The sequence below is a fragment of the Mobula hypostoma genome, chromosome 11 (genome assembly GCF_963921235.1).
Source record: "Mobula hypostoma chromosome 11, sMobHyp1.1, whole genome shotgun sequence".
Lineage (NCBI taxonomy): Eukaryota > Metazoa > Chordata > Chondrichthyes > Myliobatiformes > Myliobatidae > Mobula > Mobula hypostoma.
The window spans coordinates 79614537-79630922 of NC_086107.1; the positions used below are offsets into that span (position 1 = coordinate 79614537).

At 42.7% G+C, this 16386-nt stretch overlaps 1 protein-coding gene across 1 annotated transcript in view; it reads left to right on the top strand.

The window, feature by feature from the left end:
- Positions 1 to 16386, top strand: part of LOC134354328 (cytochrome P450 3A29-like) — a 65615-nt gene that overhangs the window by 41239 nt on the left and 7990 nt on the right. The window contains exon 14 of the mRNA XM_063063260.1: positions 3582 to 3744. Within this exon, the coding sequence (XP_062919330.1) occupies positions 3582 to 3744 (163 nt within the window). The remainder of the gene's footprint in view (positions 1 to 3581; positions 3745 to 16386) is intronic.

Here is a 16386-nt window from a genome sequence, read left to right on the forward strand (position 1 = left end):
CTTTGGACTATGGGATTAATGAATTTGTGGCTAAATTTGCCGATGATACAAAGATCGGAGGAGGAGTGGGTAGTGTTGAGGAAACAGAGAGCCTGCAGAGAGACTTAGATAGTTTAGGGGAATGGGCAAAGAAGTGGCAAATGCTATACAATGTTGGAAAGTGTATGGTCATGCACTTTGGTGGAAGAAATAAATGGGCAGACTATTTTTTAGATGGGGGAGAGAATTCAAAATGCAGAGATGCAAAGCGACTTGGGCAGAATACCCTGAAGGTTAACCTCCAGGTTGAGTCGGTGGTGAAGAAGGCGAATGCAATGTTGGCATTCATTTCTAGAGGTATGGCATATAAGAGCAGGTATGTGATGCTGAGGCTCTATAAGGCACTCGTGAGATCACACTTGGAGTATTGTGTGCAGTTTTGGGCTCCGTATTTTAGAAAGGGTATACTGACATTGGAGAAGGCTTGGAGAATATTAGGAGAATGATTCCAGGAATGAAAGGGTTACTGTATAAGGAATGTCTGGCAGCTCTTGGTCTGTATTCCCTGGAGTTCAGGAGAATGAGGGGGGATCTCATAGAAACATTCCAAATGATAAAAGGCCTGAACAGATTAGATATGGCAAAGTTATTTCCTCTGGTAGGGGAGTCTAGGACAAGAGGGCATGGCTTCAGGATTGAAGGACGTCCATTTAGAACAGAGATGCAGAGAAATTACTTTAGTCAGAGGGTGGTAAATCTGTGGAATTTGTTGCCACGAGCAGCTGTGGAGGCCTAGTCATTGGGTGCATTTAAGGCAGAGATAGATAGGTTCTTGATTAGCCGGGGAATCAAAGGGTATGGAGAGAAGGCAGGGAAATGGGGATGACTGGAAGAATTGGATCAGCCTGATTGAATGGCAGTGCAGCCTCAATGGGCTGAATGGCCTACATTTTGCTCGTATATCTTATGGTCTTATGGTCTTAACCCTTCATGCCCTGATTAATCAACAATCTCCTTGGCCTCCACAGCCACCCATGGTAATGAATTCCACAGATTCACCACTTTCCTTATCTCCATTCTACAAACCGCATTTCCAGAAAAGTTGGGATATTTTCCAAAATGCAATAAAAACAAAAATCTGTGATATGTTAATTCACGTGAACCTTTATTTAACTGACAAAAGTACAAAGAAAAGATTTTCAATAGTTTTACTGACCAACTTAATTGTATTTTGTAAATATACACAAATTTAGAATTTGATGGCTGCAACACGCTCAACAAAAGTTGGGACAGAGTTAAAATAAGATTGAAAAGTGCACAGAATATTCAAGTAACACCGGTTTGGAAGACTCCACATTAAGCAGGCTAACTGGTAGCAAGTGAGGTATCATGACTGGGTACAAAAGTAGTGTCCATCAAAGGCTTAGTCTTTGCAAGCAAGGATGGGTCATGGCTCACCCCTTTGTGCCAAAATTCGTGAGAGAATTGTTAGTCAGTTCAAAAGGAACATTTCTCAATGCAAGATTGCAGAGAATTTAGGTCTTTCAACATCTACAGTACATAATATTGTGAAAAGATTCAGAGAATTCAGAGACATCTCAGTGCCTAAAGGGCAAGGTCGGAAACCACTGTTGAATGTGCGTGATCTTCGAGCCCTCAGGCGGCACTGCCTAAGAAACCATCATGCTACTGTGACAATTATAGCCACCTGGGCTCGGGTGTACTTCGGAAAACCATTGTCACTCAACACAGTCCGTCGATGCATCCAGAAATGCAACTTGAAACTGTATTATGCAAGGAGGAAGCCATACATCAACTCTATGCAGAAACGCCAGCAAGTTCTCTGGGCCCGAGCTCATCTCAGATGGACCGAAAGACTGTAGAACTGTGTGCTGTGGTCAGATGAGTCCACATTTCAGCTAGTTTTCGGAAAATACAGGTGTTGAGTTCTCCATGCCAAAGATGAAAACGACCATTCAGATTGTTATCAGCAAAAGGTGCAAAAGCCAGCATCTGTGATGGTATGGGGGTGCATCAGTGCCCACGGCATGGGTGAGTTGCATGTATGTGAAGATACCATTGACTCTGAGGCGTATATTAGGAATTTAGAGAGACATATGTTGCCATCAATGTGACGTCTCTTCCCGGGATGTCCATGCTTATTTCAGCAGGACAATGCCAGACCACATTCTGCACGGGCTACAACAGCGTGGCTTTGTAGACACAGAGTGCGTGTGCTTGACTGGCCTGCTACCAGTCCAGATCTGTCTCCTATTGAAAATGTATGGCGCATCATGAAGAGGAGAATCAGACAACGGAGACCACGGACTGTTGAGCAGCTGAAGTCTTATATCAAGCAAGAATGGACAAAATTTCCAATTGTAAATCTACTACAATTAGTATCCTCAGTTCCAAAACGATTAAAAAGTGTTATTAAAAGGAAAGGTGATGTAACACAATGGTAAACATGCCTCTGTCCCAACTTTTGTTGAGTGTGTTGCAGCCATCAAATTTTAAATTTGTGTATGTTTACAAAATACAATTAAGTTGGTGAGTAAAACTATTGAAAATCTTTTCTTTGTACTTTTGTCAGTTAAATAAAGGTTCACATGAATTAACACATCACAGATTTTTGTTTTTATTGCATTTTGGAAAATATCCCAACTTCTCTGGAAATGGGGTTTGTAGATGGACATCCATCTATTCCAAGGCTGTGCCTTCTGGTCCTAGCCTCTCCCTCCATAGGAAACATTCTCTTCACAACCACTCTTTAAAGGCCTTTCAATATTCAATAGGTTTCAGTGAGATCGCACCCCCTACTTTTCTGAATTCCAGTGAGTACAGGCCCAGAGCCATTGAATGCTCCTCATATGGTAAGCCTTTCAATTGTGGTTTCATTTTCATGAAACTTATTATGTATGATTTATTATTTATCTATATAAAGATTGGTGAAGATCAATGGGGACATGTTGAATTTCATTAGCTTTCTGAGGAAGTAGACATGCTGGTGTGCTTTCTTGGCTGTGGTGTGGTGGACTAGGTCTACGAGGGGTGATTGATAAGTTCGTGGCCTAAGGTAGAAGCAGATGAGTTATACAGCTCTCTTTACATGCACGTGCAGTTCAACTCTTTGAGTGATTATGCAGAAAGTTTGAGGTTAATAACATCAGCTAATAACTCATCAGGGGTGATTGATAAGTTTGTGGCCTTAGGTAGAAGGCAATGAGTTATTAACTTCAAACTTTCATCATAATCACCCAAAGCGTTAACCTGCATGTGCATTTAAGAAGAGCTGTATAACTCATCTCCTTCTACCTTAGGCCATGAACTTATCAATCACCCCTGCCGTGGACTCTTTCTGGAGGTCCAAGATCCATATGCTCCATGACCGCTGGACTAAGTTTATAAATGTAGGAGGGGACTATGTTGAAAAATAAATGTGCTAGATTTTCTAAAATTGACTCCTTCGACCTTAGGCCATGAACATATCAATCACCCTCGTAATTACTGTAGATCATTCCAAATATCCTGAGGAGAGGAATTTCTTCTTGTTGGGTCCTATGCCACCAGACCATTGATTTACCATTTTTCAATGTGCATAGGTTCACCAGAGAAGAGGAGGAAACTCGCAACCCTCATTGCTTCCTGCCATTTGGCCTTGGACACCTGGGCTTTGTTGGGAATGAACTCTGCATCATGATGATGAAGGTTGCCATGGTAACAGTGCTCGGCTCCTATAGGTTTTCCTGGTGCTCTGAGACCCCTGTGAGTACCCACATCTCAAAGTGAAGCAGAACATCAGATAGTATCCATCATTGCTACTCATGAGACAAGTTCAAATTAGATTTTTTATCAAAGTACGTATATGTCACCAAATGCTGTACCACCTTGAGATCTATTTTCTTGTGGGCTTTCACAGGAAAGTAAAGAAACATAATAGAACTTATGAAAAACTATCCAAAAAATTTGAAGAGCATCTCCATAAAGTGCTTTATAATGGGATAAAAGTACATGGAACGTAGAACGTAGAACAGTACAGCACAGTACAGGCCCTTCAGCCCACAATGTTGTGCCAACCCTTAAACCCTGCCTCCCATATAAACCCCATCTTAAATTCCTCCATATACCTGTCTAGTATTCTCTTAAATTTCATGAGTGTACCTGCCTCCACCACTGACTCAGGCAGTGCATTCCACGCACCAACCACTCTCTGAGTAAAAAACCTTCCTCTAATATCCCCCTTGAACTTCCCACCGCTTACCTTAAAGCCATGTCCTCTTGTATTGAGCAGTGGTGCCCCGGGGAAGAGGCGCTGGCTATCCACTCTATCTATTCCTCTTAATATCTTGTATACCTCTATCATGTCTCCACTCATCCTCCTTCTCTCCAAAGAGTAAAGCCCTAGCTCCCTTAATCTCTGATCATAATCCATACTCTCTAAACCAGGCAGCATCCTGGTAAATTTCCTCTGTACCCTTTCCAATGCTTCCCCATCCTTCCTATAGTGAGGTGACCAGAACTGGACACAGTACTCCAAGTGTGGCCTAACCAGAGTTTTATAGAGCTGCATCATTACATCGTGACTCTTAAACTCTATCCCTCGATTTATGAAAGCTAAAACCCCATAAGCTTTCTTAACTACCCTATCTACCTGTGAGGCAACTTTCAGGGATCTGTGGACATGTACCCCCAGATCCCTCTGCTCCTCCACACTACCAAGTATCCTGCCATTTACTTTGTGCTCTGCCTTGGAGTTTGTCCTTCCAAAGTGTACCACCTCACATTTCTCTGGGTTGAACTCCATCTGCCACTTTTCAGCCCACTTCTGCATCCTATCAACCTCTCTCTGCAATCTTCGACATTCCTCTACACTATCTACAACACCACCAACCTTTGTGTCATCTGCAAACTTGCCAACCCACCCTTCCACCCCCACATCCAGGTTGTTAATAAAAATCACAAAAAGTAGAGGTCCCAGAACTGAACCTTGTGGGACACCACTAGTCACAACCCTCCAATCTGAATGTACTCCCTCCACCACAACTCTCTGCCTTCTGCAGGCAAGCCAACTCTGAATACACCTGGCCAAACTTCCCTGGATCCCATGCCTTCTAACTTTCTGAGTAAGCCTACCAGGTGGAACCTTGTAGGCTTACTAAAAATGCCTTACTAAAATCCATCAAAGTAGCTGGTGAACGCAGCAGGTCAGGCAGCATCTCTAGGAAGAGGTACGGTCGACGTTTCAGGCCGAGACGTCGACCGTACTTCTTCCTAGAGATGCTGCCTGACCTGCTGCGTTCACCAGCAACTTTGATGTGTGCTGCTTGAATTTCCAGCATCTGCAGAATCCCTGTTGTTTACTAAAATCCATATAGGTCATATCCACTGCACTACCCTTATCTATATGCCTGGTCACCTCCTCAAAGAATGCTATCAGGCTTGTTAGACACGATCAAAGCCAGGCTGACTGTCCTGATCAGACCATGATTCTCTAAATGCCCATAGATCCTATCTCTAAGAATCTTTTCCAACAGCTTTCCCACCACAGATGTAAGGCTCACTGGTCTATAATTACCCGGACTGTCCCTACTACCTTTTTTGAACAAGAGGTTAAAATTCGCCTCCCTCCAATCCTCCAGTACCATTCCTGTAGACAACGAGGACATAAAGATCCTACCCAGAGGCTCAGCAATCTCTTCCCTCACCTCGTGGAGCAGCCTGGGGAATATTCTGTCAGGCACAGGGGACTTAACCGTCCTAATGTATTTTAACAACTCCAACACCTCCTCTCCTTTAATATCAATCAACATGCTCCAGAACATCAACCTCACTCATATTGTCCTCACCGTCATCAAGTTCCCTCTCATTGGTGAATACCAAAGAGAAGTATTTATTGAGGACATCGCTCACTTCCACAGTCTCCAGGCACATCTTCCCACCTTTATCTCTAATCAGTCCTACCTTCACTCCTGTCATCCTTTTGTTCTTCACATAATTGAAGAATGCCTTGGGGTTTTCCTTTACCCTTCTCGCCAAGGCCTTCACATGCCCCTTTTTGCTTTTCTCAGCCCATCCTTAAACTCCTTTCTTGCTACCCTATTTTCCTCAATAGACGCATCTGATCCTTGCTTCTAAACCTCATGTATGCTGTCTTCTTCCACCTGACTAGATTTTCCACCTCACTTGTCACCCACGGTTCCTTCACCCTACCATTCTTTATCTTTCTCACCGGGACAAATTTATCCCTAACATCCTGCAAGAGATCCCTAAACATCGACCACATGTCTATAGTACATTTCTCTGCAAAAACATCGTCCCAGTTCACACCCGCAAGTTCTAGCCTTATAGCCTCATAATTTTCCCTTCCCCAATTAAAAATTTTCCTGTCCTCTCTGATTCTATCCTTTTCTATGATAATGCTAAAGGCCAGGGAGCGGTGGTCACTGTCCCCCAGATGCACACCCACTGAGAGATCTGTGACCTGACTCGGTTCGTTACCTAATACTAGATCTAGTATGGCATTCCCCCTAGTCGGCCTGTCAACATACTGTGACAGGAATCCATCCTGGATACACTTAGCAAACTCTGCCCCATCCAAACCCTTGGAACTAGTCAGGTACAAACACAAAAAGATGATCAAAAATAAAAATAATCATGAAGATAAAAGATGAAAAGATGTTAGCTACAAGCAAGGTTACATAAATAGATTTTGACCTGGTGTTTAAAAGTATCAGTTGAATCTGCATCCCTTATAGTTTTATGTGTTGAATTCCACAGTTTCGGAGTGTACTTGCCAATTATCCTTTGAAGGAGATTGTGTAAACTTGAGAGACTGGCAGACGAAGAACTGTGACCTCAATCAGGATTATAAAACTAAAATGATTCTGTGATATATTCTGGTCCCAGACCATTTAGATCTTTAAAAATAAGTAGGAGAACTTTAAAATCAATTCTAAAAGATACAGGAAGCCAATGCAGAGTAGGTAGGGCAGGAGTGATCCTGGTTTTGGTTAAAAGTCTAACAGTGGCGTTCTGAATGAGTTGAAGTTTGTCAATGGACTGCTTTGGAAGGCCAGTAAAAAGTGCATTGCAGTAATCTAGTCTATTCGATATAAAGGTGAGAATTAGTTTTTCAGCATTGCTATGTGACAGAAACAAACACACCTTTGGAATATTTCTTAAGTGTTGAAATGCTACTCTGGTCACTTCCTTTGTGTGGGATTTGTAATTCAATTCTGGACACTCAGGCTCGTTCTGATTTTACAAGGGGAGCCAAGTTCCCAAGTTTATCAAGTTTATACATAACAAAGACTGACAAACAGTGAATGTTCAAAAGAAGACAAGCTGACGAAAAAATAAAAAATGTAAATAAGGAACACTGAGAACATGAGATGTAGAGTCTTTGAAAGTGGTCTATAGGTTGCGGGGTCAGGTTAGCTTTGAGTTAAGTGAAATTATCCGTGCCGGTTGAGGAAACTGATAGTTGTGGGGTAATAACTGTCCTGTACCTGGTGATGTGGAGCCTAAGTCTCCTGGTCCTCCTGCCCGATGGTAGTTGTGAGAAGAGAGCATGACCTGGATTGTGGGGATGCTGCTTTCTTGTGGCAGGGCTCCTTATAACTGAAGTTTACATCAGTAAGCAAGGTTCTATCAGTCCGGCATGGAGATGTTGGCCTCTCGTTCTGTTGAATCACTGAATGGTAAAATCCAATTAGAGAAGAGACAGAAAAGAAGTGAGAAAGTATTGATCTCTCTCTCAATAGACAGGACAAGCCAAGTGGCCATTTCCCTCAAATTGAGATCTTGAGTCCCAGAATACCTCATGTCAATCCAACCCTTCATATCTGTTGTGGGGGGGGGCCACCTCATTTCTCCTGAGCAGCACCCAAAATTCTGGAGGAACTCAGCAGGTCAGGCAGCATCTATGGAGAAGAATAAACATTCGATGTTTCGAGCCATGGCCCTTCATCAGGAATGGAAGGGGAAGGGGAACACTGCCAGGATAAGAAGGTGGGGAGAGGGGAAGTAGTACAAGCTGGCAGGTGATAGGTGGAACCAGGTGGGGGGGAAAGATAGATTGGTGGGGTAGGGTGTATGAAGTGAGAAGCTGGGAGGTGATAGGTAGAAGAGGTAGAAAAGGGCTGAAAAATAAGGAATCTGAAAGGAGAGGAGAGTGGACCATGGGGGAAAGGGAAGGAGGAGGGGAGCCAGAGGGAGTTAATGGGTAGAGGAGGAGGAGAAAGAAGGGAGCAGAATTGGGAATGGAAAATGAAAGAAGGACAGAGGAGAGAAATTACCTAACTAGAAAATCTTGTGGTTATCATTGACTAGATACCCAAGTGTGAGGCTTTCCATGCCCAAGGATTCATGATTGACATTCATCACCCTCACAAGCAGTTGTCACAGTAGCAGAGTGGTTAGCATAATGCTATGACATGGTCAGCATAGTGAGTTCAATTCCTGCTGCTGCCTGTAAGGAGTTTTTATGTTCTCTCTGAAACTGCGTGGGCTTTCTCCAGTTTCCTCCCACATTCCAAAGACCTATGGGTTGGTAATTTAATTGGTCGCATGGATGCAATTGGGCAGTGCTGGCTTGTTGGACTGCCAAATCATAAATCAAGAGACTCTGCAGTTGCTGGAGATCCAGAGTAACATACACAAAGTACAGGAGGAGCCCTGCAGGTCAGGCAATATCTATGGAGATGAATAGAGTTGTGTCTTAGCTTGAGACTCTTCATCAGGTCTCGAGGCCCTGTTATCATTCTGTATCTCCAAGCAGAAATAAAATAAAATTTAGTCACAGGTCTGTGCTTCTCCATTGCTCTGCCCCTCCATCCCTCACTCTTCTCGCTAGAGTGCATTTGGGCAAGGAGATTGAGCATTTTGACCCAATGAGGATAAAGGAACGGTGATAGATAGAGTGAATGCAAGTAGGCTTTTTCCGCTGAAGCAAGGGGAGAAAAAAAACCAGAGGACATGGGTTAAGGGTGAGGGGGGAAAAGTTTAAAGGGAACATTGGGGGGGCTTCTTCACACAGAGAGTGGTGGGAGTATGGAATGAGCTGCCAGACGAGGTGGTAAATGTGGGTTCTTTTTTAACATTTAAGAATAAATTGGACGGATATATGGAAGGGAGGTGTATGGAGGGATATGGTCCGTGTGCAGGTCAGTGGGACAAGGCAGAAAATGGTTCGGCACAGCCAAGAAGGGCCAAAAGGCCTGTTTCTGTGCTGTAGTTTCTATGATTCTATGGTTATATTTCTGAGACAGGAATTTAGAGGGAGTGCCATGCGAGACAATGTTTCCATATCTCCTCTACATGATTCCCTCTCAGTGAAAAAACAGTGGCATATTTGCTTCTGGTGAGACGGGCTAAGTGCTTCCCTTCCCAGCAACACCCTCCAGAGGAGTTGAAAGATGGTTTTGGACCTTGTGATCCGACGAGGGAGAGACCCTCAACGTATTTGGAGAAGCACTTGAATCACTGGGGTATAGAAAGTGACAGATGAAGTGCTGATAAATTGGATTAGTATCAAAGTCAAAATCAAAGTAAAATTTATTATCAAAGCACATATATGTTACAGTATACAACCCCAGGATTAATTCCCTTGTTTGTATTTACAGGAAAATAAAGATATACAATAGAATTTACAAAAATTATTCATACACAAGTGACAAATAATTAATGCACAAAAGAAATTAAATTATGAAAATAATAAAAAATAATACTGAGAACATGAGTCTGCAGTTTGTAGAATCAGCTCAGAGTTGAATTGAATAAAGTTATACACTCTGGTTCAAGAGCCTGATGGTAGTGAGGTAATAACTGTTCTCAACATGGTGACATGGAGCCTAAGTCTTCTGTAGACTTTCCCAATAGTATTTGCGAGATGATAGCATGGCTAGGATGGTGAGGGTCCTTGACAAGGGTCCTTGACAAGGGTCCTATATAGTTGTAACATAATCTCTCAGCTCTTAAACTTAATCCCATGGTTGATGAACACCAATGCATCGTATGCCTTCTTAACCACACAGTAAACCTGCGCAGCAGCTTTGAGTGTCCTATGGACTTGGACTCCAAGATCCCTCTGATCCTCCACACTGCCAAGAGTCTTAGCATTAATGCTATATTCTGCCATTGTATTTGACCTACCAAAATGAACTACCTCACACTTATCTGGGTTGAACTCCATCTGCTACTTCTCAGCCTAGTTTTGCATCCTATCAATGTCCCGCTGTAACGTCTGACAGCCCTCCACACTATCCACAACACCCCCAACCTTTGTGTCATCAGCAAGTTTACTAACCCATCCCTCCACTTCCTCATCCAGGTCATTTATAAAAATCATGAAGCGAAGTGGTCTCAGAACAGATCACTAAGGCACACAACTGGTCACCGGCCTCCATGCAGAATATGACCCGTCTACAACCACTCTTTGCCTTCTGTGGGAAAGCCAATTCTAGATCCACAAAGCAATGTCCCCTTGGATCCCATGCTTCCTTATTTTCTCAGTAAGCCTTACATGGGGTGCCTTATCAAATGCCTTGCTGAAATCCATGTACACTACATCTACTGCTCCACCTTCATCATTGTGTTTAGTCACAATCTCAGTAAATTCAATTAGGCTCGTAAGGCACTACCTGCCTTTCACAAAGCCATGCTGACTATTCTTAATCATATTATGCCTCTCAAAATCTTCATAAATCCTGTCTCTCAGAATCTTTTCCATCAACTTACCAACCACTGAAGTAAGACTCACTGGTCCATAATTTCCTGGCCTAACTCTGCTCCCTTTCTTGAATAAGGGAACAACATCTGCAAACTTCCAATCCTCTGGAACCTCTCCCATTCCCATTGATGATGCAAAGATCATTGCCAGAGGCTCAGCAATCTCTTCCCTCACCCCTCACAGTAGCCTGGGGTACATCTCGTCCAGTCCTGAAGACTTATCCAACTTCATGCTTTCCAAAAGCTCCAGCACATCCTCTTTCTTAATATCTATATGCTCAAGCTTTTCAATCCACTGTAAGTCATCCCTACAATCGCCAAGATCCTTTTCCATAGTGAATACTGAAACAAAGTATTCATTAAGTACCTCCGCTACCACCTCTGGTTTCATTCACACTTTTCCACTGTCACAATTGGTCCTATTCTCTCACATCTTATCCTCCTGCTCTTCACATGCTTGTAGATTGTCTTGGGGATTTTCTTTAATCCTGCTCGCCAAGGCCTTCTCATGGTCCCCTCTGGCTCTCCTAATTTCATTCTTAAACTCCTTCCTGCTAGCCTTATAATCTTCTAGATCTCTATCATTACCTAGTTGTTTGAACTTTTCTTTTCTTCTCAACTAGATTTTCAACAGCCTTTGTACACCACGGTTCCTGTACCCTATCACCCTTTCCCTGTCTCTTTGGAACGTACCTATTTAGAACACCACGCAAATATCCCCTGAACATTTGCCCCATTTCTTCTGTACGTTTCCCTGAGAACTTCTGCTCCCAATTTATGCTTCCAAGTTCCTGCCTGATGGCCTCATATTTCCCCTTACTCCAATTAAACACTTTCCTAACTGGTTTGTTCGTATCCCTCTCCAATGCTATGGTAAAGGAGATAGAATTGTGATCACTATGTCCAAAATGCTCTCCCACTGAGAGATCTGACACCTGACCGGGTTCATTTCCCAATACCAGATCAAGCACAGCCTCTCCTCTTGTAGGCTTATCTACATATTGTGTCAGGAAACCTTCCTGAACACACCAAACAAACTCCACCCCATCTAAACCCTTCACTCTAGGAAGATACCAATCAATATTTGGGAAATTAAAATCTCCCACCACGACAACTGTTATTATTACACCTTTCCAGAATCTGTCTCCCTATCTGCTTCTCGATGTCCCAGTTTCTATTGCGTGGTCTATATAAAAAAAATACCCAGCGGATTTATTGACCCCTTCATTTTTCTAACTTCCACCCATAGAGACTCAGTGGACAATCCCTCCAAGACTTCCTCTTTTTCTGCAGCTCTGACACTATCTCTGATCAGCAGTTCCATGCCCCCACCTCTTTTGCCTCCCTCCCTGACCTTTCTGAAACATCTAAAGCCTAGCACTCTAAGTAACCATTCCTGTCCCTGAGCCATCTACATCTCTGTAATGGCCACAACACCATAGCTCCAAGTACTGATCCAGGCTCTAAACTCATCCACTTTGTTCATGATGCTTCTTGCATTAAAATAGACACATCTTAAACCATCGGTCTGAGCGTATTCCTTCTCTATCACCTGCCTATCTTTCCTCTCGCACTGTCTACAAACTTTCTCTATTTGTGAGCCAACCGCTTCTTCCTCAGTCTCTTCAGTTTGGTTCCCACCCCCAGCAATTCTAGTTTAAACTCCCTCCAATAGCCTCAGCAAACCTTCCTGCCAGGATATTGGGCTCCCCCGGATTCAAGTCCCTTTTGTACAGGTCACGCCTGCCCCAGAAGAGGCCCCAATGATCCAGAAATCTGAATCTTTGCCCCCGCTCCAATCTCTCAGCCACGCATTTATCCTCCACCTCACTCTATTCCTATACTCACTGTTGCCTGGCACAAGCAGTAATCCCGAGATTACTACCTTTGAGGTCTTGCTTCTCAACTCCCTTCCTAACTCCCTATAGTCTGTTTTCAGGAGCTTCTCCCTTTTCCTACCTATGTTGTTGGTACCAATATGTACCACGACTTCCGGCTGTACACCTTCCCATTTCAGGATATCGTGGACACAATCAGAAACCTCCCGGACCCTGGCACCTGGGAGGCAAACTATCATCCAGGTGAACTTCCTCTACACCATGTCCAAAGCCAGTATATCCCTCCTCAAATAAGGAGACCAGAACTGTACGCAGTACTCCTGATGCAGCCTCACCAATACCCTCTCCAATTGCAGCATAACTCCTCTGCTCTTAAGTTCAATCCCTCTAGCAATGGAAGGGCAACATTCTATTTGCCTTCTTGAGAGCTTGCTGCACCTGCAAAACCAACGATTTGTGATTCACGAACAAGCACTCCCAAGTCACTCTGCACAGCAGCTTTCTGCAAACTTTTACCATTTAAATAATAATCTGATCTTCCATTTTTCTTTCCAAAGTGGATTACCTTGCATTTACCAACATTGTTCCATCTGCCAGACCCTTGCCCACTCACTTAGCCTATCTATATCTCTCTGTAGACTCTCCGTATCCTCTGCGCAATTTGCTTTTCTACTCAATTTAGTGTCATCAGCAAACTTAAATACACAACACTTGGTCCCCTCTTCCAGATCATTAATGTATATCGTGAACAGTTGCGGGCTCAGCTCTGATCCCTGCAGCACATCACTCACTACTGATTGCCAACCAGAGGAACACCCATGTATTCCAACACTCTACTTTCTGTTGGTTAACCAATCCTCTATCCATGCTAATACATCACCCCAACTCTGTGCATCCTTATCTTATGAATAACTCCCTTATGTGGCAACTTATCGAATGCCTTCTGGAAATCCAAGTAAATAATGTCCATCAGTTTCCCTCAATCCACTGCGTATCTATAGAGGTTTGCCAAAGATTTTGGTGACAAGTTGAATCTGTGCAAACTTCAAAGAAAGATCATAAGATGATAAGACACAGGAGCAGAATGAGGCCATTTGGCCCATCTAGACTGCATTACCATTTCATCATGGCAGAACCATTTCCCTTTCCACCCCATTCTCCTTCCTTCACCCATAATCTTGCACATCCTGACTAATCAAGAATCTATCAATTTCTGCCTTAAATACACCTAATAACCTGGCCTCCATAGCCACCCTTTGCAATGAATTCCACAAATTCATCATCCTCTGGTGAAACAAATTCTACCTCATCTTTGTCCTAAACAGGTACCCCTCTATTCTGAGGTTGTCCTAGACTTCCCCACCGTAGGAAACATCCTCTCTATCTAGGCCATTGAACATTCAATGGGTTTCAATGAGATTCCTCCCTCATTCTTCTAATTCCCAGTGTGTACACGCCCAGAGCCATCAATCACTCCTTATACGATAACCATTTCATTGCTGGAGTCATTCTCGTGAACTTCCTCTGAACCCTCTCAAACGTCAGTAAATCCTTTCTTAGATAAGAGGTCCAAAACAGCCCATCATACTCTAAATGAGTTCTCACCAGTGCCTTATAAAGCCTTTGCCTTTATATTCTAGCCCTTTTGAAATGAATGCTAACATTGTATTTGCCTTTCTCACCACTGACTCAACCTGCAAATTAACCTTCATGGAATCCTGCACAAAGACTCCCAAGTCCCCTTGTACCTCGGATTTTTGAATTTTTTCTTTGTTTAGAAAATAGTCTATGCTTTTATTCTTTCTACCAAATTGCATGACCATTCACTTCCCGGCACTGTATTCCATCTGCCACTTCTTTGCCCATTCTCCTAAACTGTCAAAATCCTTCTGCAACTTCCCTGTTCCTTCAGCACTATCTGCCTCTCCACCTATGTTCGTATTGTTTGCAGACTTGGCCACAAAACCATTGATTTTCTCATCCAATCATTGGCATACAATGTAAAAAAAAGTGGTCCCAGCACTGACCCCTGCCTAACACCACTGGTCACTAGCAGCCAATCAGAAAAGGTTTCCTTTATTCCTACTATTTGCCTCCCGCCAATCAGCCAATGTTCTATCTTTGCCAGTATTTTTACTGTAATACCACAGGCACTTATCTTGTTAAGCAGCCTCAAATGCAACACCTTGTCAAATGCCTTCTGAAAATCCAGGCATACAGCAGCCACTGTTTCTCCTTTGTCTATCCTGCTTGTTATTTCCTCAAAGAATTCTAACAGATCTGTCAGGCAAGATTTCCCCTTGAGGAAACTATACTAACTTTGGCCTGTTTTATCATGTGTCTCCAAATACCCTGAAACCACATCCTTAACAATCAACTCCAACATCTTCTCAACCACCAAGGTCAGGCTAACTAGCCTATAATTTCCTTTCTTCTGCCGCTCTCCCTTCTTGAAGTGTGGAATGACATTTGAAAATTTCCAGTCCTCTAGAAGAATGCCAGAATCTATTGATTCTTGAAGGATGATTACCAGTCTTCCCCAGTCTCTTCAGCTACCTCTTTCAGAACCCTTGGGCTGTAGTCCATCTGGTCCCGATAACTTTACCACACTCCACTCTGCTATCGCGACATGCATCACAATGTTGTGCAATACTACCATCACTTCTTATCTGGATAGCGTGAATGTGCACCCTTTACTGTATAATATTAGAGTAATTCTTGAAAAACCATCTATCAGTGTGAACTTGGAAATATTGTAAATCTTGTAATCTTTGACTTGTAAATCTTGTACATTTTATTTTTAGGGTAACTTTTTTTTCTTTCTTACTTCCCTTCTAGTATTTGTACATCTGTGCACTTGTAATGCTACTGTGACACTGTAATTTCCTTTGGGTCAATAAAGTATTTATCTATTTTAACTACCTTCAGACCTTTCAGTTTCCCAAGCACCTTCTCCCTTGTAATAACAACTGCACTCTTTTCTGTCCCTTGACACTCTCTTAACTTCTTCCACAGTGAAGACTGATGCAAGATACTTACTCAGTTTGTCCACAATTTCCTTATCCTCCATTACTACCCCTTTGGCATTATTTTCCAGTGATCCAATATCTACTCTCACCTCTGTTTTACCCTTTATATATTTGAAAAAACTTTTGGTCTCCTCTTTGATATTATTGGCTAGCTAATCTTCATAATTCATCTACCCCACCTTCCATGGCTTTTTTAGTTGCCATCTGTTGGTTTTAAAAGTTTCTCAATCTTCTAACTTGCCACTATTTTTTTTTCTCTGTTGTATGCCCTCACTTTTGCTTTTATGTCATTTTTGACTTCCCTTGTCAGCCACAGCTGTGAAATCCTGCCTGTAGAATATTTCCTCTTCTTTGGGACGCATCTATCCTGTGTCTTCTGAATTGCTTCCATCATTCCTGTTAGTGTCCCCTTCCAATCAACTTTGGCCAGCCTCTGTAATTCCTTTTTACTCTACTGTAATATTGATACATCTGATTTTAGTTTTTCCCTCTCAAATTGCAAGGTAAATTCTTTCCTATTATGATCAAAAGAAATGGGGGAGATCTTAAATGGTTTTTTTGTGTCTGTATTTACTAAGGAAACTGGCATGAAGTCTATGAAATTAAGGGAAACAAGTAGTGAGATCATGGAAGCTGTACAGATTGAAAAGGAGGAGCTGCTTGCTATCTTGAGGCAAATTAAAGTGGATAAATTCCCAGGAACTGACAGGGTATTCCCTCGGACCTTGAAGGAGACTAGTGTTGAAATTGCAGGGTCCCTGGCAGATATATTTAAAATGTCTGTGTCTACAGGTGAGGTGCTGGAGGATTGG